Here is a 26,030-nt window from a genome sequence, read left to right as displayed (position 1 = left end):
GCTATCCTTCCTTTCTTTATCTTTGACATAGTGTCAATACTGTCAATCATACAAGTCATTTTACCTCCTTTACTTCTGCTCTGGAAATATTCCTTTTGAGTCTCTTACCCATTTCTTATATTCTGGAATTTAACATATCACTTTTTCCCCCAGGATCATCTTCAACCCCAGCACAATTTTCTGTTGCCTATTATCTTTACAAAATAATAGCAGTTTCACATCCCTCAATGTCTTTGCACTTTCAATCTACCCTATCTCATCTTTAATCGCTTTAGTTCATTTTAATGGATTTATTGTAGATACAGATACAAATTTCAACAATACCTTATATTCTTCCTTCCTTCTCCTTATCTGATTTCTTTCCCTTTCGCTATCAGAATCCAAAACCTGACCCCAATTTTTTCTTTCTTTTCCAATTTTTCACTATACTCCATTCATTACTTCTACTCCCTCCAATTTCCGCTCCAACCACTTCCTCCACTTTTAGACCGCTTCCGGAGTCTACAATGCTTCCTGCCATGCGCACTCCACTCTCAGTCCGGCCGTTAGCAATCACTTCTGCTTCTTCTTCTTCTTCTTCTGCAAGACACTGTTGTACTTGAGCGCCATCAAGTTGTACTTTTATGTACCTTCAGCGGCTCCGGGCACATGGACAAATCTTATTGATCGGCCAGTTTTTGACACAGTGCATCAAAAAAAAACCTTGACATTAAAAAAATTTGCTGCTTTGACACCATGCGTTTTACGCATGGGTGTGAACACTTCCATTGACGAAAAACTGACGAAAACCATTGACTTCCATTGTGAAAAACGTCCCGGGGTGAATGGGCCTTTACCATTCAACTTTCACCAAAGGCCCGTTCACACCGGTCCATTTAACGCCCCAGTGGCTGTCTATGGGATTGCTCCCATTGACACCCATGCGTAAAACGCGTGGCATCAAAGCGTCAATTTTTTTTTTTTTTACGTCAAAGGGTTTGTTGTTTTTTTGACACGCTGCGTCAAAAACTGGCCGACCAATGAGATTTTTTCTTTTGTTCACATGCCCGGAGCCGTTAAACTTACATAAAAGTATGACTTGATGAAGCTCAAGTACAAAACTGGTTTACGAAGAAGAAGCCAAAAAAGAATATGAAGAAGATGCCAGCACCCACCATTTTAGTTAGAGTGCTTAAGTGACATGCCCGAAATTAAATGCTCACTGCTAATAAATCCTTCTGCCTACACATAAACAAAATACTTTCAAATATACACACTAAATACTATTTACAAGTGTATTTATTATGTTGTGGCTATTTTTAATGACACTGAAATGCAAGCATATATTCTAAGTGCTCCATTTAAGTCTTTCGGTGTTGTTTTCTACACTACATAGCATTGTTTATTTCCTTGTCCCTTTCCTGAAAATGATAATACACGGATTGATAATCCATTGTATTTATTTTGCACCTCGCATATATATCCATATAAGTATTCTTGACCTCGTATTCAAATATCTAAGTGTCCCATTATTGCTTCATTGTGTTAAAATATTGACCACAAAAAAGACTATTCATAGTCAGCATTTCATCAATTTGCAGGAACATTAATATTTTTGAGCACAACAATAGTATACCCACCCCCTCCCAAACAAAATGTATTAAAATAAATAAAATGATCTAGGTCTCCCCATGAGTATGTGAATGCTATTGCTGTGACTTTGAATTAATTCAAATGATTACTTATTTTTAAAAATTTATTTTAAGATTTAGCTTTAAAGACTTTTTTGTTGCAGTGGCCAAATCACCAAATACCTTACATTTCACAAAAGTGCATACGTGCTTTAGTGAGTTTGCAAAAAGTGTGTGAACTAGTGATGTGATGTGTCATTCATGAACGATTCATTCATTTTTAACGAATCTTCGATATGACTCGGGAACAATGAGTTGTCTCAGAGAGTGATCCGTTCGTTTTTTACCACACATGCGCCGCAACATCTTCATAGATTATGTAAAGGAAACAGAAATGATTAATTCAGCTCTCGAGTCAATCGTTCATCCTGTGACTGCCCTATAGGCAATGCACCTGCTAGTTGACAGAATCTGATGCGGTCTTCTGCTTTTGTAGCCCATCTGCATCACGTTTTGAAGTGTTGTGCATTCCAAGATACTTTTCTGCTCACCATAATTTTACGGAGTGGCTATCTGAATTACTTTAGCCTTTATTTCAACTGTACTGTTAACTGTACTGTAGCCTGTCATCTCAAACCAGTCTGGCTATTCTACATTAACTTCTCTCATCAACAAGGAGTTTCCGTCTGCAGAACTGCCGCTCAATGGATGTTTTTTCTTTATGGCACCATTCTCAGTAAACTCTAGAGACTGCTGTGTGTGAAAATTCCAGGAGATCCGCAGTTATAGAAATACTCAAACTAGCCCGTCTGGCACCAACAATGATGTCATGGTCAAAATCATTGAGATCACATTTTCCCCATTCTGATGGTTGATGTGAACATTCCCCAAAGCTGCTGGCCCTATATCTGCATGATTTTATGCATTGAACTGCTGCCAAATGATTCGCTGATTAGATAATTGCATGAATGAGTAGGTGTACAGGTTTTCCTAATAAAGTGTTAGGTGGGTGTATGTGTTCCAGGTTCCAAAACATGCAGTCTCAATTTACCAAACATGTCAGTAAAAATGTGTGTGTGTGTGAGAGAGAGAGAGAGAGAGAGAGAGAGAGAGAGAGAGATACTTCTTTAGAATAGGATGTAAATATTTTTGTTTCACATATAGAGTCAACAACTTTGAAGACTTGTGAAATGCATCACGTGCTGACTCATTTAGTTAATTACTGACAGGAAAGCTTAGACAATGTGAAAAAACACAGTACAGCTGAGTGTACAACTTTATGATAGGCCTATCATCAGACTTTAGCATCAGCACCTACAAAGGTCTGTATAGCCCTTCATCTGCCAATATTTCATTTTTACTTTGTATTTATTTTTCTTATTAAACAGAAAATGACAGGATATAAGGTGTAGGCTCTTTTTGTTTAACAGTGAGAGGCGGGTTGCTTCGAAACGGTCGTGTTTAACAAGCGCTTTCAAATGATTATTTTTACGGTAATCGCTTACGGTAAAAAGTGAAGTCGCATACTTTTCAGCTCAATTCGGCGGTGGGTAAACTAACACAGGCCGATTTAGACCATTGTGTGTCTGGTTTCTGTGACTTTTTTTGAGACGTTACAAGTTCATTACAGTTGTTAGACGTACATTTTAAACCTAGTGACACCCCTCAGCACTCTTGATGTTCCTACGAACCAGAAGGATTTCTTAATGATGGGAAAACTTTTAGTGAACAGTAAGGATAATACCATTTTGGAAGTGTATGGGGGACACTCTTCCACATATTGCACGTTTTACAAAACCTTGGAATATAACTTAAGTCCATAGTTTTTGAATACCGTAAAATTAGTCATCTCAACATAGTTTTTTGGCTTCAACTATCAAACTGCGTAAAATAGGTGTCCGAGAATGAAACTTCAGGAACATCCTCCCTGCAGTGTGCATGGTATGGTACGGTCTTTTTTCAGAGTCTTACCACAAATCTGGAATGCGTTGGAGTGGAAAACGTGGATGAAATATAACTATATATAACTATATATAACTGACTGCGTATTCCATTGTGAAACTTTCTAAAGGTTGAGTGTGTATCTGCGTTTGTTATGACTTCAGGTGGTAAGTCAGCGTTTCTCTTTGTTGATAATAAGAGCATTTTAAATGAACACGACGCGCAGCAGATACATTGAGATGTATAGGCAGTAATCTCTGGGGTTTTTGTTTGTTTTGTTTTTGGGTTTTGTTGTTAATTTTGTTTTTTTTTTTTTTTTTTTTTTTTTTACAGTAGGCCTATAAAATGACTTGATCATTCTTAGCCTATATTCTTTCACATTAGGTAGAGTATAAATCATAAACTTTTAATATTGGAAGGATGCAGCTTCTTTATAGAATAGCCAAGCAATGGTCAAGTCGGGAACTTTTTTCTAATCAGTAACTTTTCAAAAAGATTCAGTTCTTTAGGTAGGGTTCCTCGTTCCTCGATGTTACATTAGTTAACTCGAAGAAATGTAACTAGGAACTTGTTACAGTGCTTTAATTAACAATAACAATTTCTACAAATGCACGACTCTTGTTTTACATGGTATTATATACATAAAATCAGTCCTAATCTGCTCATCTGTTCCATGAGTAAGATCTACGTGGATATGAGTCAGTAAATAGTCTGGCAGTTATTTCACAGATGTGTTACTGGAACAGTTTGGGCATTCAGAACCACCAGAACTAAAACTCTTGTACAGTGCTGTGAAAAAGTATTTGAGTACTTCTGTTTTTGTGTTTATCTCATACTAATAGTTTTAGATCTTCAAAGGAAATCTAAAATAAAACAAAAAGGCAAAATGAGTCAACACACAATAGTTTTTATTTTATTTCATTTTTATTGAAGCAAAAAAAAAAAAGTTATCCAACACCTATCACCAATAAGAAAAACTAATTGCCCCCTTAAACTTTTAATCTCATTGTATCTGGAATAGTGTGTTACTGGGTAAGACCTTTAACCAACTTCATGCTGTTGAAGCAGTTCTATTTAAGTGTAGATTTGATTGAGCAGAGCTTCCAGTAATCAGGCCTGGTCTCAGCTAGTCCAGTGGAACTGCATTATGAAATTATTAACTATGGGGACAAATACATTTTCACACAGGCCCAGTTAGTATTGGATAACTTTTTTGCTTCAATAAATAACAATCATTTAAAAATTAGATAAAGCTTAGATTATGTTTTTGATTAAAATTTCTGAAACAAATTAGTATGTGATATACACACACAAAAGAAATCAGTAGCGCTGCAACAACTAATCAATAAAATCGATAATAAGCGATTATGAAAATTGTTGTCAACTACTCTCATTATCGATTAATTGGTCTTCGAGCGGCATGTTTACTCATTGCGTTACTTCTCTTCCGAAAACACGCGTCGCAGAGTACAGACCAAAGTTTGTCCCAAATAACATACTATAAACTTACACTATGCACTGTGCCGTCTAGCATCTGAGTTTTAGAAGGGTAGTATTGTCTCAAATGGAACACGAGCAATTTTTTTTACTAACTGGAAGTATAAGCCAGAAGATGTCATATGACGTCAAACACACGTAATGCGACTCTGCTAGTTTTAGCAGAATACCCAAAGGCAGCGTTACCTTTTATGCATAATGTGACCTCAGTCACCATCAGACGGAGGCGTAATAATCATGTGACAGCGGAAAAAGTGTATGACCCAAGTCCTCTAAAGCTGCAGGGATGCATTTTATATTAAATGCCATGAAGACGACTGTAACCTGTAAACTTTACAAAATGGAGCTTGTGTAGCCTGGAAGCACGAAAGTGGTGCACGAGCACAAACTTATGTTTATATCTAAAATGCTCCACTATGTGCAAGGGGTAGCAGAAACTGGTGCGAGTTGCTTAAGAGGTTCAGTTTAAATCAAGTTTATTGTCATTATATGCTGTATCTGCTTGATGCAGTGTAAATTCTATTGATTATTATAACGGGAGCGATCTGTAAGTGATCTATTAGTAACAAGGCTGTGTTGCTCCTCACTCACAGTGTAGACGCAGTGATAAACAGTGTTGAACGAGTAAGATCTGTAAAATCTAATTAAAGCAGTATGATCAAAGTAAAATAATATGTCTAAAGGCAGTGAGTAACAGAAAGCATAAGGTGTAGTGAAAGTGAGATTATTAATTTAGGACTGTAGTTTAATTACCGGTGCTTTTTTGTGCGTCCATGAAAAATAATGCATAAATACTATTATAAAATATAAACTAATATAAAATGTGCATCATCTCTTAGTGTATCATCTCGTAGAAGCAAAATATAAATAAAATTGTACCCAAAATATAGGATAAGTAAAAATAAAAATACCATCAACCAAATGAAAATATGCATCAAATATAACAATATTCAACCAAATGAAAACAGTTCAGGCGAATGCAGAGAAGTCAGTAACAGTGTTTACAGGAGGAGAGACGCAGACAAATCACCCAATAGAGCGGTGCAGGGACGGCGTCATTTTGTACCGGAACGCGGAATTTTTCATCACACCGGTTCCCTCCACAAAAACCCAATAGGATTTTCACATAGGCTTTTGGATTACTGCAAAAAATAATCTCTGTGATCAACAAAAGTTTACAACACGAACACGTTCTGTCCATCAAGATCATTTTCCCAAATGAACAAACTTTTTTATGAAGTTTGAAGCCTAAATACAATCTCCAGAAATAAACAGCTAACTGTACTGTATACACGCTCTACACCACGGTCGCTCGACTTCAACATCACCATCACCGAGCTTCCCACAACTTCTCCTAACTTTATTTATTTATTTATTTATTTATTTTTGGTAATTGTGCACAGCACACCTAAAACAGTTTATCTGCAAAGTTTTTTCCTGTTCAGCGTGATGACGTTTAATGTCCCTGACAACGTCTGTAGTCCCATTTAGCAACATATTGATGTCGTGATTTCCCCTCGTGTAAGCACTGGAGCTTGCAGCGCGCTTTTTTAGTGACGTTGACTTTGTTTATTTTCTACATGTGCATTTGTTATGATTTCTGTCCTGTCTCCGCCCCTGTATTGTCATTGGTTGGTTCCCTTCTGTTTCATCATTAGTCTCAGCTGTTTTGTGTTCACCCTTAATTACGTTTGTCATTTAAACCCCTCGTGTGTCATTGCTTGACGCAAAGTGTTGCGCAAGTTTTTCGTGTACCAAGCGTTTGTTCATAGTTTCAGGTCTCATAGTTTTGGTCCTGTCCTTGACCTCGTTGTTTGATTCTAGTTTAGCCTCGTTTACGCCTGTTTGCCGAACCCCTGACCTTTTGCTGGTTTTCAACCACGCTGTTGTCTCAGGTTTTGGATTTGTCTGCCTCTCTTCAATAAAGCTCTTATCTGCACTTGCATCCGTCCTAAACTTACAGCCAGTCACCATAGAGTGATGACATCATTTTGTAATGCCAAAACCCGGAAACAAGTTATAAATATTACATTTAGTTTATCAGAAGGTAAATTAATGTGTCGTGGCTCACACTATGTTCCTAAATTCTGTCCTAATTGACCAGCTCAAGTTTTCTCATGCTACATGTGTATATTATGGCAGTGTATATTATGGCACATTAATGTTACCATCTCTAAAAAAACAAACAAAAAAAAACAAAAAACAAAAACTGAATTTCACCTGTGCTCAATTTTTGAGTGTTCCTAAATTTTTGTAATTATGAACACAAGTGCTCCTTAAATTGTTACCGTAGAGCCCTGGTGTACAGTATAACATTGTCATTCGGAGTATTTTGTGAGAAAAGACTGAATGATTGTTTATATCAAGAAAGAGAGATTTAAATGGGAAGTAATCCAAAAGAGGTGTGCAGACAAGTGTACATGAATGGCTCTGGAATTCAGGACTTTTTGGGTCACAGCCATGGCCCATTATCACCTCAGAATGGAGCCTAATCAGTTAGATTTCTGTAAAAAAAAAAAAAAAAAGAAAGAAAATAATCCTAAATAAATAAACAAACACTATTATGCAAGGGCTGATTTCCATGTTTTAAGCTAATAATAATTTTCACTGTGCTCTGCATGCATTACAGTAGTTAAAGTAGTTTAAAGAAACTAATCTTGGTGGTCCTATACAAGAACATAAAATGTAAGCCTGCACAATAAAAACTTTCTTAGGCATATGATTATCAGCAATTATTTGGACACTATAAAATAATTTGTTATAGTTAGTTACTCTTTTGTATTTCATCAGATTATCCTTGTGGGGGAGATTTTTTTTTATGGTAGAATGACTGTAATGGCTGTAGAATCTGCCCATCTCTGACACTTAATGGAAGTGCTTTGAAAACACTAAAGCCTATGATATTAGTGCTCATTCTGCATTTCTATGAATATTTTACATCTTGTTATTATTGTTGTCTTGGTCTGGTTCTTCAATTTATAAAACGTTTGATGTGCTGCTGTGACACCCTAATTTCTCCATCTGGGGATTAATAAAGTATTATCTTATCAAACAGGAACCAGTGAAAACTATACTATACTATACTAATATTGTGTACTATTTTCACAGAAATGTTAGACATCCTTATACGTTACAAAAGGACAAAAAAAAATTCTGAACCTTTGGGATATTTGATTAATACCAGAGCACATTTTTAATCTTTATTTCCCTAAAAAGTTGCCCCAAAGCCTTGCAAGTCTGGAATTCAAGGGTGTGGGGAATACTCTTGTCTCCTTCCCATTGAGGCTCTGCATCCAAAGCATAATTTATTTTAAATTATAGCTTAAAGGAATTACAAATAATTTATTACTTATGCTGAAATCAGTTCTGGATGTAATCAGCTATTGGAGACCTGATTTGATGGTCACTACCTTTAACTTAGCTACTTAAGCATATTGCTCTGAGGTTCAAATGTGGCACTGTGTGAGATTTGCTTATGCTGTTAAGGAATGTTATTTTTATAAACTTGTGGAAGCCAATAGTTATTTTATTATCAAGCCGATGTCCATCCTCTATGTAACAACAAGTCACAAAAGATTGTGTGCTGAGCACTGATTGGTCTAGTCCTTACCTGCCTTTATTTATTTTTGTGTGAGTATCATTTCTCCATTGATATAACACAGTAGTTTTTGTCACATGAATGTACCCGACTTCCTTTTGTGAAGACGGTGCCTAGGTGGAGATTATTGAAAGGCTGTTCACTTCTGGCCTCAATGCACTTGAGTTCCCAGTCTGAAAGGACAGGGACGGTAGGCTTATATATTCTACGTAGTCACCAGGAGGAGAGATAACAGATCAGCAGAACTCTGTGGAACATTTGGCTGTGGCTAGATAATCCTTAAAATAATTCCTACTATACTGTACTGAAAGCATATGAATACCGCAATAACCAAACACTACATTGGCCCCTAGTCATCAAAGTTATGTATGCTCAAATGTAATTATAAAATGAGTAGGGCTGCAACCAATGATTATTTTCATAATCGATTAGTTGGCCGATTATTTTTTTTCGATTAATCGGATGGGCCGAGGCAAACTTTCAGTACCATTTTTTTTTTTTTTACTTCGTTTATTTAAAATAAAATCCACAAACTGAGTGTTACAAATATAAACTTCAGACTAAAACTTTACACAACAGTTTGTACAATTATATAAGTCTGAAAAGAACCCAATACACACACACACACACACCATATTATTAATTTAGGACTGTAGTTTAATTCTGTGCTTTTTGTGCATCTATAAAAAGTAATGCGTAAATACTTATTAGTTTATATTATATATAAGTTCATATTATATAGTATTTATGCATTACTTTTTTACTGACCACAAAATCAAGGTCCTGCCATAGCCATCCCAGTCCCCTGACTTGAAACCCATAGAAAACCTGTGGGGTGAACTGAAGAGGAGAGTCCACTAGCTGATAGAGGTCTCAGCTGTTATCTTGGCAAAGGGAGGTAGCACAAGTATTGACTAAAAGGGTGCCATTAATTGTTGCACACCTATATTTAACAAAGTTTATTTTTTAAATAAAACTTTGGTTTGTTTGCAATTGTTTGATATCAATGAGAGAAGAGTATTTTTGTGAATTTATTTTAACAAAAGATCAAAAAGTTAAACAATAAAGAACATTTTCACAGCCTTCTTTGCTCAAATTTACCAAGGGTGCCAATATTAGTGGAGGGCACCATGCATCTACCTACTACTTATGTGTCCCTCATTAACTATTTAATGACAACAAACATAACATGTATGATGATTCTTTCATTTTTACATGATTGAATTTATTATTAATTTATATTATATTGTAAGTATGAACGCATTATTTTTATGGATGTACAAAACAGCATTGATAATTAAACTACAGTCCTAAATGAATAATTAATAATAAAATCTCACTTTCACTGCACCTTAGTTTCTCTTACCCAGTCTTTAGGCATATTGTTTCACTTATGTTTACTTTGATCATAGTGTTTTAATTTGACATTACAGATCTTACTTGTGCTATACTGTTTATCACTGTCTACATTGTGAGTGAGTAGTAATACTAATAGATCACTCCCATTATGATAAACAACAGAAGTTACATTGCAAGTGCGCAAATACACCGTATGGTGACAATAAACTTGATTTAAACTGAACCTTTTAAGCAGCTCGCACCAATTTCCCCAACCCCTTGCACACAGTGTAACATTTTGGATATTAACATGTTTGCACTTGTGCATCACTGCCATGCTTCCGTGCTACACAAGCTCCGCTTTATAAAGTTTGCAGGTTACAGCACTCTTAGACCTAGAGGACCTGGAGGTCACACACATTTTTCTGCTGTCACTTGACGATTACACCTCTGTCTGATGGTGACTGAGGTCATGTTGAGCATAAATGGTAATAATAAATACAGAAACAGCTGAAATAAACAGTAAAATGAAGAAATCCATTGTCGTTGGTATTCTGCTAAAGCCAGCGGCCTTGCGTTAAGTGCGTTTGATGTCATGTGCTATTCACTGTGAAATGGCTTATTTTTTCAGTTAGTAAAAAACTGCTAGTGTTCCATTTGAGATGATACTACCCTTCTAAAATTCATACACTAGACCAAAGGTTCTCAATCTTTTGTAACTAAAGCCCCCCCAAGCCTCCCCATCATGTGACATGAACCCCCCCTCCTATATTGTTGTGTTTGTTGTTGACGATGTTTGTTTTCAATACACTTCACTAAAACACACAGTACGAAAAGAAGAATCATATAAAACCCAGTAAACCTTGAGATTATCACTTGTCACATTACAACAAAATACAGCTATGAATATGAGAGCATGTATAAAACTAAACTGAACATTCAAATTTTTTTTATTTTATTCATTTCATTAAGATTTTTATTAAACATGGATGTTTACTTTCATTAAATAGAGGTTCATTTTGTAAATGTTAGCAATTATGTAGACATAAGCAAAAAGTGGGAGCTTCCTGCAAATGTCATTTCTCACATTTAGAAAATCAGGTGATTATGTTCACCCATCAGTGTAAATGTCTCTTTATATACAGAGACCAAATAAAGTTATTACAGAATGATCACGCTGTATGCCTGCCCATCAATGTAAATGTCTCTATGTATAAAGACAGCAGAATGAGGTTTAATCACTCTGTCTGACGGTGTAGTGTAGTGACTGTGTTTATTTGTGAAGATACTGATGAATGAAAACATGGTGCACCCCAAAAAACTTTCAGCTTGCTTTATTTTTTCAGCAGTATATACAGTCTCTCAAAAGTGAGTACACCCCTCACATTTTTGTAAATATTTGATTATACCTTTTCATGTGGCAACACTGAAGAAATGAAACTTTGCTACAATGTAAAGTAGTGAGTGTACAGCTTGTGTAACAGTGTAAATTTGCCGTCCCCTCAAAATAACTCAACACACAGCCATTAATGTCTAAACCGCTGGCAACAAAAGTGAGTACACCCCTAAGTGAAAATGTCCAAATTGGGCCCAATTAGTCATTTTCCCTCCCCGGTGTCATGTGACTTGTTAGTGTTACAAGGTCTCAGGTGTGAATGGGGAGCAGGTGTGTTAAATTTGGTGTCATCGCTCTCACACTCCCTCATACTGGTCACTGGAAGTTCAACATGGCACCTCATGGCAAAGAACTCTGAGGATCTGAAAAAAAGAATTGTTGCTCTACATAAAGGTGGCCTAGGCTATAAGAAGATTGCCAAGACCCTGACACTGAGCTGCAGCACGGTGGCCAAGACCATACAGCGGTTTAACAGGACAGGTTCCACTCAGAACAGGCCTCGCCATGGTCCACCAAAGAAGTTGAGTGCACGTGCTCAGCGTCATATCCAGAGGTTGTCTTTGGGAAATAGACGTATGAGTGCTGCCAGCATTGCTACAGAGGTTGAAGGGGTGGGGGTTCAGCCTGTCAGTGCTCAGACCATACACCGCACACTGCATCAAATTGGTCTGCATGGCTGCCGTCCCAGAAGGAAGCCTTCTGAAGTATTCCAGCATGATAACGACCCCAAAACACACCTCCACTGCCTTGCTAAAGAAGCTGCAGGTGAAGGTGATGGACTAAACCCTATTGAGCATCTGTGGGGCATCCTCAAACGGAAGGTGGAGGAGCACAATGTCTCTAACATCCACCAGCTCCGTGATGTCGTCATAGAGGAGTGGAAGAGGACTCCAGTGGAAACCTGTGAAGCTCTGGTGAACTCCATGCCCAAGAGGGTGCAGGCAGTGCTGGAAAATAATGGCGCCACACAAAATATTGACACTTTAGGTCCAATTTGGACATTTTCACTTAGGGGTGTACTCACTTTTGTTGCCAGCGGTTTAGACATTAATGGCTGTGTGTTGAGTTATTTTGAGGGGACAGCAAATTTACACTGTTACACAAGCTGTACACTCACTACTTTACATTGTAGCAAAGTGTCATTTCTTCAGTGTTGCCACATGAATAGATCTAATCAAATATTTACAAAAATGTGAGGGGTGTACTCACTTTTGTGAGATACTGTACAAAGCAAATCAAAATATTTTTTCAAAACCTTTCCATGAATTTTGTGCCATTTGGCTATCTCTGTGGTCCCGCATTGATGGATCATAGAAATGCCTGTACAATAGTACCTTTGGCAAGAGTCGCCTCGAAGTCATTCATTTTCGGATGCTTTGCCACGCGGCAAGTTATGAAAAATGCCGTGCACACTGCCACATGAAATGAGGCCTGAAGTGCACACTCCCTCGTGCTATTGCGGACACGTCGAGTATAAACCAGACTTAAGTGCAGTGGGAAAGCAATGCCTTGTGCTTGTAGGACAGCACTGGTGACATTTGGAAAGTTTCTAAGGTTTCTCCAAAAAGTTGCTAGATTTGATGTTAGGCACTCTTTTTTTTTTTTGCAAAGAAAAGTCTGGAAATTTTTTTTGTTTCTAGCCCTTACAGTTCGAAGGTTATTAGTATAAAAATGAGTGCAATTTTGAGCTGTTGGTGGTTCTAGAGGATTTGAGTTAGAGACACCAAAATTGCTCTGGTTAAGGATGAGACTGTCCTCTATCTGTTTGCCAAATTTCATGACTTTCCTGCAAGCAGTTCTGTGGGCTGCCATAGACTCGAGCGGAATAAGAAGAATAACACTAATGAAAACAATAGGTGCCTATACACCTTTGGTGCGTGGCCCCTAAATATAGCTGCAAGCGGCAGTTACGGGGCTAAGCACTACAGAAGTGAAGTAAGGAGATAAGCAAGATTAGTCATAATTTTATGATAAACCAACAAAAAAAGTTCTAAGCAAAAATGTGCTTTTTTCATATTTCATGAACACTAGGTGGCAATGTTCAGAAACTGTGCAGGTACCCTCATGCTATGATGCCCATGACATATACTAAGTTTGGTCTGAATATACACAAGCATTACAGAGATTACAGCATCACGTCCATTTTGGCCGTGAGCGGTTTGACCAATCAACTTGAGTTCCATAATTTTTTGTCGGCATGGTCCAAAGATGATCTATTTCAATTTTGGTGAAAATTAGATGAATGGTCTAGGAGGAGTTCAAAAAAGTTTTTTTTTACATTTTTTTTTTTTACTAAATTCAAAATGGCAGATAGCAAGTTTGGCCTAATTGATATTGTTCTTGGCCTGAGCCAAGGAATCTAGGAAGACCAGTCACACGACAATGGGCAAACGTAATCACAAGTAATTAGTATTTTTGAAATGGCATGATTTTTGACCACAGGGTGGTTCTGTTCCAAAACAATGACACACAAAATGACTGACATGAAAATGTAATAACAAATGACTTGGCATGCCCCACTGAATCTTTAGAGAACAGTTTCATGATTTTAGGATGACCCATTCTGAAGTTATTAACAAAAAGCTGCTTTTTTCATGTCTCGTGACCACTAGGTTGTGAAACTGTACTGGTACCCTCAAGTCATGATGGCTATGGCATATACTAAGTTTGGTTTGAATACACTAAAGCGGTTCAGAGATACAACCTCAAGTCCATTTTGGAGTGCTCGCCTTTGGATTCATTTGTTGTTCAAGAACGGTTTGGTCTATCAGAAAGCTTTCAAATTTTGTGAAAATCGGATGAACAGTCTAGGAGGAGTGTGAAATAGTAGGTTTTTCAGAAAATAAAAAATGGTGGGAAATCTAGTTGGGCGGAAATTAAAACCATGGGATCTGCAGGACTCTGCATGAGCCACGGAATCTGCAGGGGAAAAATTTCATTTCTAGCTCTTACGGTTCAAAAGTTATTAGCATAAACGTGAGTGCAAATTTGAGCTATTGGTGGCGCTAGAGGGTTTGAGATAGAGACTCCAAAATTGCTGTGGTTAATGTTGTGACTGTCCTCTATCTGTGTGCCAAATTTCATAACTTTCTCACAAATGGTTCTATGGGCTGCCATAGACTCAAAAGCAGAAGAAGAAAACGAAGAAGCGGAAGGAGAAGAATAAAGAACACTAATGAAAACCAGTAATAAGCTTATAGAGCAGAACAGTACGTTGGCTTTGTCAAGCCAACATAATTATAATAGGCCTAGTATACTGTAGACTAAGCCTGGCATGTGTTGTTGCAAAATCTTTGTATCTTCTCACAGATGACAGCCTTTGGCTGTCATACCTGTGCGTCAGAAAAAAACAGAACTAAAACGAACAGAGTCATTACCAGTTTGCTTTAGGCATGCATGTGTGCCACTGTTCACACAGGTATGTACGCAACACTCCCTAATCAAGGCTCAAGGGAAATGTTGCCAGGTTCATGCCTCCACCTAGGAATTGAGCTACTTTTAAACTTTTGTCAGAGGTTCCCTGATATTTTTTGTCATCTGGATGGAGTTGGTTGCTTGACATAAAATTAGGTTGTTTACATGGAGTTAGCCTTTTCAATGAGCTCCTCTTGGTACTATTCTCGACAAAAGCTATGTAGGTTAGCCAGTATTAATTAATGTATGCAGTGAGTGGCACTATCCAATTTGTGTATTTTCTGAAAGAACTGATGAAGAAACTTGCATGTTTTAATGCTGCCTCTCCATTGGTGTCCTATTAAATATTAGGCTATTTTTTTTAGCTGCTTTAAATAGCCTTTGGGCTGAATTTGTCATGCAGAGCTGGCAACCCAGCTCACGGAGTCAATGTGAGTCATACCTGCAGAGGATTGAGTGGAGAGACCTGCTCTTATTTCCATAACTTCAGCTATGGAAGTGAATAGGTGATGTTTTTTGGTTCTTCTTTCACTTACGATACTTGGACATGTAAGTACCAGTTAGTTGCTTTTATAATATCTATGACAGGACTGTAATATTTAGGTTCTCAAGTTTTGTAAACTACAATGAACTTCTGCTACACTACACACATACACACATATTAAAAGTACAAGCATTTTTTGATTCACGTATACATTCAGTTTAGTTCATTAAACAGATTTTTAAAAATCTGTAACCTAAGAATCTGTTCAACATTTAAGACAGTCACAGGAAGAAACGATTTCACAATAGTAACTTCTGTAATATGCGTAGTGATGTATCACTGATAAAGAGCACTTACTTGTTAATCATTCTCCCAGCTGTGGATATAACTGCTTACTCAAGGCACTATCATTTTAACACTGACTGGTACACATTGTCCCATAGGCAGGAAGCTAAGCAGACATTTCCACAGGTCTGTAGTCCAAATGCTGGTACATCTGTGCCACTCTGTGTTTATGTGTAGCTGCATGTGACTGTGATGGAATGAGAAAGTTGGTATTTTATAACTAGATAGGTAAAGTTCATCACAACAAACTTTCATATTGGCTTGAGAAGGCAAATCTGAAACTTTAAAATAGTTATCAGTCTGAAATCTGAAGCTAATGTGCAGCCAATACGTCTAGAGTTTGATAGTTGGACAGATAGGGTACCAATATTTGTAGCAACAGAAAGAGAGAGAGAGAGCACGAGAGAGAGATGAAGTGATAGTCTCTGTTACAGGTACATTGACAGAGTGAGAATGAGAGAGGAGGGGCTTCAGGCCGTGTGTTGAGTTTTGACAGTTGGAGCCAGGCTCTGAACGTTCCTTCAATGTAAGTGAATGGGAGTTTTGGGGATTTTTCATCGTCCGCAATGAGAATACCAGGAGGCCGATCAGTTTGGAAAAATAGACATTACCAATCTGATTAGCCTGAAGGACTGTGCTGAGTTTGGTGGAAGTAGTTTGAAAGCTCAAGTAGTTAAAACAGTCAGAAATTTTGTATGCAAGTTAATGGGAATTTTGGCCATTTTGAGCTTCCATAATGGGAATTCTGTAATTCTGATCACTTAGAAAAGTCTTAGCAACTCGAGTCAGAACAGGCTGAAGGTCTGTGCCGTGTTTGGTGCGTGTAGCTTGAAAGCTCTGGGAGTAGTAGCAATTAAATTTTTTGGGTCTCAGAAGAAGAATAAAAAAATGTGCCAGGTCTTTGAAATCTAAATGAGAAATGCAGCATCATGTTCATGGTGAGGCACTTTGATCAAGTTTCTGTACAAAGATGTCTGTGACACCATTGGTTCCTTGGATTTAAAAGACCCAGAAAGTAACCATAACAGAATAGATAAATAAAAAAAGTCCTTTCCAGCAACTTCTCATTTTTGTTGACTTTCTCAGTGCAACATACCGTTAGTTAATCAAAGTCTTACATTCTCTTGTGCATCTTTCTGTAATATCAATATGTTATATACCAAGAAGTCACTCAGCTCAGTGGTCAAATAGAAAAAGTCCAGAAACTTGAATACCCTCTTGGTTAAATCATGGTCTAAGCTACTGAGAAAGTATGACTGCCAGGCATAGATAGATAGATTTCAAGCAGCCCCACTAAGCCATTGTTTGCCTGACTTTTGACACTTTTACACTGCACACTATGACTCGACTGGACTCGACTCTGCTCGCTTTTTGGCGGCTTTCCACTGTGGATAGTACCTGGTACGTTTTTTTTTTTTAGTACCGCCTCGGTTGAGGTTCCAAGTGGGCCGAGCCGATGATAAATGTGAGCCACGCACTGAGAGAGTAGGGAATTCTCCTCAATGAGCGGTTCTGTATTTTGCCTGAAAAAATTTGTCATTTAATACATACTTTGCGTATGGTAATGTTCTATTAATTGAAAATTATGTATCGTTTCTCATTACAGACAAAATTACAACAAAGGTTTCTGTCTTAGATTTTTACATCTCACTTGTTACCGATTTCCAAACAGGTGTTTATTGAAGTCTCTCGTGTCACGGCTTAATCTAACTTAGTCACATCGAGCACTATGTAGGTTCTAGAACGCCGTTATTTTGCATCCTTTATAGGGTGCATGTTCAGTGAACAGGAAAGGCATTTGGACCGTGTATTTGTACAGGGCTTCGATAATACATTATTCCTGCGTGAAGACGAGTGGAAGATGGCGCCCACGTTCAGGCCGCACTAAACTGCAGAGGTAAAGCAAGCTCAGAAAAGTAAAGCAAGTCGAGTTGAGCTGTACCGTGAAGTGGAAAAGGGACTTTAGTTCCATGAAATCTGCTTTGAACTCTGTGGCTCAGGGTCAGGAGCTCCCTGTCATGATTGAAGGCTTAAGTGGATCCACAGGACTACAGTCACTTAGGCAAAAAGCTACAAATTTAATTCTTTGTGACCATGCATTAAAAAATAATTCTGTACTAATTAATTAATTAATTATATATATATATATATATATATATATATATATATATGTATGTATGTGTGTGTGTGTGTGTGTGTGTGTGTGTGTGTGTGTGTATGTATATGTATGTATATATGTTTTTGTTTTTTTGTTTTTACATTGAAATCAGTGTTTAGACTTGAAGAGTACCAGTCTTGCAGACATGGAGGCCAAAGAGGAGATCAGTGACACAGACAGTGGGATTATTCTGCATTCTGGTAGGCACACCCATTATTTTCCACAAGTAATTGCTTGCATAATTTTGTAATAGCTGTTCATAATCCTTACTCCCAGTTACCATGGTTTAATGATTCTTGACAAGGTGTTGTTAGAGGACAAGATTCAAACGGAAAAAAAAAATCATACTAATTATATACTGATCAGCCATAACATTCAAACTCCTGACAGGTGAAGTGAATAACATTGATTATATTGATAAAATGAAGTTGGTTAAAAATTCTTACCCAGTAACACACTATGTCAAAATTAAAAGTAATTCCAGAAATGATGAGGAAGAAGGTGATTGAAATACTTCAGTCTGGGAAGGGTTATAAAGCTATTTCAAAGGCTCTGGGACTCTAAAGAACCACAGTGAGAGCCGTTATCTCCAAATGGAAAAATCCAGCACAGTAGTGAACCTTCCCAGAAGTGTCCGACCTTCCAAAATTCCTCCAAGATCACAGCAACAACTCATCCAGCAAGTTACAAAAGAGCCAAAGACAACATCAAAGGACCTACAGGTCTCTCTTACATCAGTAAAGTTCACTGTAAAAATGGCAATGTGAAAACCACTACTAACCCAGAGGAACATTAAGGCTCGACTGAATTTTGCCAAAACACACCTTGATGATTCTCAAACCTTTTGGGAGAATGTTTACTCTACTGTTTACTGCTCTTTATGGGTTTTTTTTTAACTGTAGAAACATTTAATTTCATTATTTTGAAGGCGTCTTTGCTCTACATCTTTGCTCTACATCTTTGCTCTACAGAGTGTGTGTGTGTGTGTGTGTGTGTGTGTGTGTACACACATATACACACACACACACACACACACACACACACACATATATATATATATATATATATATATATATATATATATATATATATATATATATATATATATATATAAACTTTTTATAAAAATTTATATTCCATAAAATCCTTGTTTTTTTTATGGAATCAGACATCAATTTACTACTCATTATTATGTATACCTTGTTACATAGACACTACAAAAGCAATAAAGTAAAGAGAAAATTGTGGATGGTTGAGAAAGAAATTATATTGTATAGTTATGTTAAATTTGACCTGACATTGGACTATTTCTGTTCATGTTGTAGGACTGGACAGTCCTATTATTGTAACCAAGGATGTGAATACACACACTCGGGCTGTAAAGCTAAAACGGCAGTCATTACAGGACAGGCTTGAGCTGTGCATTCTGGAGCTGAAGAAACTCTGTATTAGAGAGGCTGTGAGTAATGTTCAAAATACACACCTGCACATGCTTCAAACAGACATGGTCTAGTTTGTGATCAAAACAAGCCAACTAAAATCTCTATTTACCTTGGATTTGTGCGAATGACCAAACAAAAGTGGTCATCTAAAGTTTAATTTAAACTTACATTTTTACATTTAAAAATGCAAAATGTTTCCTTAAACTTCAAGATCATTATTAACTGATCTGTAAATATATTTAGATAACATTAGATAAAAAATTCAATTTTTCTAGATTTTATGACTGTATCATATCTTATTTGGAGGTAGTGCAGATTTTTTATTCAACAATGAGAAATACTTTCCTTACACAGTCACAGTTACAGTCACTTCCTGACCACTCAGTAAACTTTGCTTCTTGTAAGAATACCTTTGCACCTGCATGGGCATGTCTCTGATGACACCTCAGCCCTCTGTCACAATAAGGACTGAAGTCATTCTCTAGTGACTGTGTGTCTATTGTTTGTACTTGAACAGACACACCATTGATGTGGTTCACCCAAGCTAGCCATGTGAATGTTACTTCCTCGGTTAAAGAGATATCAACACAAGCATTACTCTGTATGCCTCGAACAGAGCTGATCTTAGGAGGGACAGTAGGATTACCTTAGGAAGCAGGATGAAAAAGAAAATCTTCATATTAGCACATTGTGCAAGCTTAAAGTGGTTGAGAACACAAACTTGTCCGGACTTGACTGGACTGGTTGAAATGATTCATACAGGATAAGAAGGATCCACCGTTAAAGCCACATTTCCAATAACTCGTTAGTTTAAATACCTCTGAAAAAGTTTCGGTTACATTTCAACTATGCTCCTGTGGGTGTGAAGTATGAAATTACATAAAGTATGAAATTACAAGTATCAGCATGCCCTGAAATGTGTCCTGTTTGGAACTCTTTTAATTTACTCACTATTTATAATAAATGAATAGCTTTTCCACTTCATACAGGAGCTCACTGGACATTTGTGCTCCGACTACCCTCTGTTGCCTGGAGAGAAACCTCCACAGATTCGCAAACGCATTGGGGCTGCTTTTAAGTTGGATGAACAAAGCATTCTGCACAGACACGAGGTACAAAATGAAACCAAAGGCCATATCTTAATAAAAATAAGATAAAATACACAAGTTATCTTAATAAAAACTAAGACCTGCATTAAAAGAATTAAATGTATATTCTTTTAGGGGTAAAGCCATATTGCAAAGCGAAACCTTGTATTTTTTTCTGGGAGAAACATGGTTTATGGTAATAATTAATGAAATTAGCTTTATTTAATTTAAATGTATTTAACTCTACTAATCATCCTTCAGGACTCAGAGCTATGCTCAGTGGAAGCTAAGCTGGCCCTGCAGCAACAGATCTACGCAGCAGCACATAGGCTGTGCCGTGAGGAGCACCTGAACAAGGCAGTAAAGAAAAGCAGAATGCAGCAGTGCAAGCGTGAGGAGCAGAAACTTAAGGAGCTCCAAGATTCCGTATTCCAACTACATCTTGAACACGGCCGCTCCTCACCACAGTCTAGTATAATCACACAAAAACGTGAGGACCCTTTCTGTCAGTGGGCCTAGTATATCTGGCTTCCTCTCCTTAATGCTCACTGGTACTGGTCTCTTGTGTCTCTGATCTCCAATCTGCAATGCATCACATTTAATGCCAATGTCATTGCTTGTGTTTCCAGATCATGGCACTTCGGATAACAGTTCATTGTCAGATTCTGCAGTGTTGGATGAAGGTAAATGTTAGCGGTGTAAGACAGTGCCATTATCTGTATCCGTATTTGTATTTAAACTGGAAGTGTGCATGGTTTATACCAGAAGTTACTTTTTTTTTTTTTAAAGTTAACCCTTCTACTATACCCAGGAAAACAAAGTTAATTCAAATTTTTCTTTCACAAATTTTAACAAATAGCATTTGCAGGACATAAATATGCAAAACATAACTTCATTCAACTCCTCAACCAGATGGCCTGCGGAAATTTCTGGCAAACTTTCTATCTTCAATCTAATGTGAATGAGTAAGCACACTACAATAGGTTTCAAAGTAGTCTTTCTCTGATCAATAAACTCTTATTTAGGCTATTGTTGACAACAAAAGCCATGTAATATTTAATTATATTTAATGTATTTACCCTACTTGAAGTTTTTGTGTTTGTTACGTTCAAGAAAGATCAGTAGAGTTTACAGAAGACCCGATCTACTACAATGCTGGGGTTTTTAATGCTAGGAATGCTGAGAAATGCTGGGCATTCTATTACAATTCCCCATATAAATTTCTGAAAAACTTTTGATACTGATTAAGAATGATTATTTAAGAACATCAAACACATGCAATGAACATACAAGTTTTGCTTGTTTTTTAAAGTAATTAAATAATTAGTTTTAAAGACCCATCAGAGATGTTCTGCCCTGTGCACAACTCTGTCAAGTCTGCGTGGGCTATATTCATATCAATATATGAAAATATAGTTGTTTTGTGTGAAGAGAATTTTTTTTTTTTTAGCTTAGAGCTCAGTAGAGCAGTGTTCCCTTTCAAAGGGAACTTCGACGTTGCATTTAGCATAACAGTATGGGGAATGCCTTGTGCGCGTGACCGGTATCTGAAGCTTGTGTAAAATCATGCCTCTACTTATAGGCCTGCCATGAGCAGGTGATGTGGCAATTAAGCACGTCGCATGATATATATATATATATATATATATATATATATATATATATATATATATATATATATATATATATATATATATATGGCACTTGTGAACCACATCGGCAGCCTTATTATCTTCAGCGAGACTGCATGTCTGTTGTTTGTGTGACAAAAACGCTTCGTTTCTACTCTATATTTTCTCAGAATCTCTTTTTTAGAGGAAAAGAGAGGTAAGTAATGAGTGAGAAAGAATTCAAGAAGTGTGTTACGGCTTGCTCCCGTTTCATCACGGGGAAAAGTGCACACTTTCTGGGTGAAGTGTTAGCGGTGTAGTATGCTATGGCAGCCTCGAGAGGCTGGTAACGTGCAAGGTAACGCCTACATTAAGCAGCTTGGCTCGCGACTTCTCAAAAAAAAAAAAAAACGGAAGCCGAAGCGAGTCGGGTTTCAGAGCCTCGTGGATCTGGGCCAGCCGCTGCCAAGGCAGCCAGCCGTCTCAGGTTCGTGGGACCTTCTGTGGTCCTGGAAGGTCTGTTGGGTGCCCCATTCGAGCCCCTAGAGTGGATCCCATCCACAAGGAAATTGTATGCACTCAAGTGGCAGCTTCGTCTTGTGGTGTGAAGAATGTCAGCTAGACCCAGTGAACTGCGCAATAGCTACAGTCCTGGAGTTCTTACAAGAACCTTTCTCAGCGGGCTGGGCTCCTTCTACAATCAGGGTTACTTGGCCGCCGTTTCAGCCAGCCATGCCCCTGTTGATGGAGCCTTTGTGGGGCAACATCCTCTAACTTCGAGGTTCATGCATGGTGTCAGACGCCTGAGGCCCATCTGCAGGCCGCGCATACCTTCCTGGGACCTTCTGTGGTCCTGAAAGGTCTGTCGGGTGCCCCATTTGAGCCCTTAGGGTGGATCTACTGTCTCAAAAAGCCGGAGGGCTGATTAATCACCCTCGGCCAGAACTATGGAAACTGGGCTGGCCCCTGAGGGGCATCAGCTCATAGATTCTGGTCGCACAACTGAGGTGGTAGAGACCATGTTAAACACTAGAGCACCATCCACAAGGAAATTGTATGCGCTCAAGTGGCGGCTTTTTGTCTTGTGGTGTGAGGAACGTCAGCTAGACCCAGTGAACTGCGCAATAGCTACAGTCCTGGAGTTCTTGCAAGAACGTTTCTCAGCAGGGTGGCTCCTTCTACAATCAGGGTTACGTGGCCGTCGTTTTGGCCAGCCATGCCCCTGTTGATGGAGCCTCTGCGGGGCAACATCCTCTAACTTCGAGGTTCATGCGTGGTGTCAGACGGCTGAGGCCCATCTGCAGGCCATGCATACCTTCCTGGGACCTTGCTGTGGTCTTGGAAGGTCTGTCAGGGGCCCCATTTGAGCCCTTAGGGTCAGCCTCTGAGAAGCTTCTGACTCTAAAGTTAGCTCTTTTACTGGAATGAAATCTCTCTAGTGAGTGGGAGGTCTACAAGCTCTCTCTGTTGCCCTTTCCTGCCTTGGCAGCGACAGGAAAAATGATGCTGTGTCAAAGCAGCGCATCTCTACCTGGATAGTGGAAGCAATCTCTAGGGCTTACGACACGAGGTCTCGCCACGCCTCTGGGCATAAGAGCTCATTCCACTAGGGTGGTTGCCTCCTCGAAGGCTTTGTCCAAAGGGGTATCCTTGCAGGATGTGTGTGCGGCTGCAGGGTGGTCTACGCCACACACAGTCATTCGTTATTACAGCCTGGATATCCATTCCACCCCGGGCCCGAGTGTCTTGCAGTGACCCTCGGGCTTGGGTGTTTTTGAACAGGCCGTACCCTCGGTATGACGGAGTGGGTATTCCCGTTCCCATACTGTTATGCTAAATGCAACGTCGAAGTTCCCTTTGAAAGGGAACAGCGGGGTTACGAATGTAACCCTGTTCCCTGAGAAGGGAACAAGACGTTGCATAGCACTGTCATACCAGGGCAGGCCTGTGAATTGCGTCTTCGCTTCAGATAATAGAGGCTGGCGGCGTGGTTCACAGGTGCCATATATATATATATATATATATATATATATATATATATATATATATATATATATATATATAATATATATGTCTATGTATGTCTCATGCGACGTGCTTAACTGCCACGTCACCTGACCATGGCAGGCCTATAAGTAGAGGCATGATTTTACACAAGCTTCAGATACCGGTCACACGCACAAGGTGTTCCCATACTGTTATGCTAAATGCAACGTCTCCTTCCCTTCTCAGGGAATAGGGTTACATGCGTAACCCCGACGTTTCGATTTGGCTAAAAACAAATTGATCTCCCATTAGTGTGATGTTAAGAACTTGCTCTTTTTAATTTCTGCAAACAGGGTTGTCAGGTTGCACATATAAAGGCAAGATATATACTGCAAATCAGAAATGCGCACTATTGTCAACGTATTACCCCCTGAGAAAAAGAAAAAAATGTGTCAGCCTTTTCCTATGCCCAAACATTAGTTTCAATCCTTTTGTGTGGTTTTTGAGTTGTAGTGGGGATGGGAAATTTGCTGAAACTCGGGAATCCTTCCTCTGAGCGTTGACAAACTGTTCTTTAATACTCTACATGAAAGAAACTTGACTTTTTTGTTTTGTGGAATCCCAATCCCTAAAGCTGGCAATCGTTCTGAAAAATATTGTTTGTATTCGTATTCATTTAGGACGCATTTTCTGCTCAAGCTGAGTAATATATGTGTATTTGGTTACATCCCTGGTAAGTGTACGAACAAATATGTAAAGCTTATGCTGCCCTTATACTATATACAGTAGGATGCAAAAGTCCACTACCAAGCTGAATTCCAAAAACTTTTAGTTTTTATTAAATAATAATGATAAAACAAATAGAACATTTCATTCAGGTAATATATATTATTCGATTTTCTGTGGGTGGCTAAGATACATTTAATTTTTATTGACAGTATCTTCTTTCTTGTCCTTGTTTCAGAAGAGCTGATGAGCCATTCATCCCAGGCTTCCTCTGAGCCCCCCTCTATTACAGAGTTTCATTCTCTAAAACATCTTTCTCTAAATTCATCTGATCCCCTGCTTCATCCCCCTGAGCCAAGCCCCAGCCCCCATCAGCCACCTCTCAAGCATTTGCACCGTTGTCACAGCCCTTTGCTAGAGTATGATCCTGCCCCCATCCAGAATTCCCCTTGGAAGGAGTCCAGCCTTGATCAGCCTTACCAGAAACAGAAGTCGTCTCACTCCAGTAGCACTAGCTCCAGGTATGTCAACATAAGAGATTTGTTAATGGGAGCCTGCAACTTTTGTTTATAAACTGAATTTTCAGACCCTGCCCTCAGCAATTGAATAAGACTCTCATGTGCTTTTTGATCATTATAAAACACCTAGTAATTTTTTTTACACCTCCACTTAAATAGCCTCTTAAACAAATTATAGAGGTGGTAAGAAATGAATCCTCTTTTACACTGTAGGACTGAATGACTATCATAGCCATTTTATGCTGTCATTTACTGGTGCAGTAAATAAGAAATGTAAATATGTAAATAAGACAGGAAAGTGTTGTGGAATGTTTAGCACAATTAGTGCAAGTATTTACTATACTGCACAACTACACTGTCTCACAAATTCAACATGCACTGATGAGGAAGTAAAAAACAATAGATGGGTCATCAGAACAGTGACCTTAATGTATTAAGTTATCATACCAGAATGGTTCTGTTGAACCGAGCATGGACATTTGTAAGCATTCCACTCCAAACTATGTCCAGATGGAAATTCCATTGTAGCGGTTAACTATTTGGCCCTACAGTGGAAAAGTGGTTGAAAATATTTTATATCACATAATCACTGTAATTGTTTAACTTGCAGTCCTGCTGTTACATCTACATTGCCCCCATTGGAAACATGTTTACAAGAGGTAGACCTACAGGTGCAGATACCCAAACATACAACCCTGAGACACTCACAGTCCCACAGTACCCCCTCTACTCCAGAGATGCATCTTCGGAGAGTACTGTCCCTCAGGTCAGAAATGGCTTCAAAAATTACTTGTGTGAAAAAATGCTTTTCAGCCAGTCATGTATCAGTTTGTAACAGTATTGGTTCATATTCCAGTGCAATTGCTGTATGCACCAAGT

The 26,030-nt window shown here is 38.3% G+C and overlaps 1 protein-coding gene across 6 annotated transcripts in view; it reads left to right on the top strand.

Moving 5' to 3' along the window:
• The first annotated feature begins 3,150 nt into the window (after positions 1 to 3,150).
• Positions 3,151 to 26,030, top strand: part of inavab (innate immunity activator b) — a 30,341-nt gene continuing 7,461 nt past the window's right edge. The window contains exons 1-8 of one of the 6 annotated variants that reach the window (XM_017450069.3): positions 3,151 to 3,341; positions 17,894 to 17,981; positions 19,107 to 19,240; positions 20,213 to 20,335; positions 20,573 to 20,801; positions 20,941 to 20,994; positions 24,872 to 25,154; positions 25,762 to 25,917. In XM_017450069.3, coding sequence (XP_017305558.2) covers positions 17,927 to 17,981; positions 19,107 to 19,240; positions 20,213 to 20,335; positions 20,573 to 20,801; positions 20,941 to 20,994; positions 24,872 to 25,154; positions 25,762 to 25,917 — 1,034 coding nt within the window. In that variant the 5' untranslated portion in view covers positions 3,151 to 3,341; positions 17,894 to 17,926. The other 5 variants (XM_017450067.3, XM_017450068.3, XM_017450066.3 and 2 more) reach the window with 5 other exon arrangements.

The sequence above is a fragment of the Ictalurus punctatus genome, chromosome 21 (genome assembly GCF_001660625.3).
Source record: "Ictalurus punctatus breed USDA103 chromosome 21, Coco_2.0, whole genome shotgun sequence".
Lineage (NCBI taxonomy): Eukaryota > Metazoa > Chordata > Actinopteri > Siluriformes > Ictaluridae > Ictalurus > Ictalurus punctatus.
Note: the sequence above shows the minus strand (reverse complement) of the source record. Positions and strands in the feature narration are given on the sequence as shown.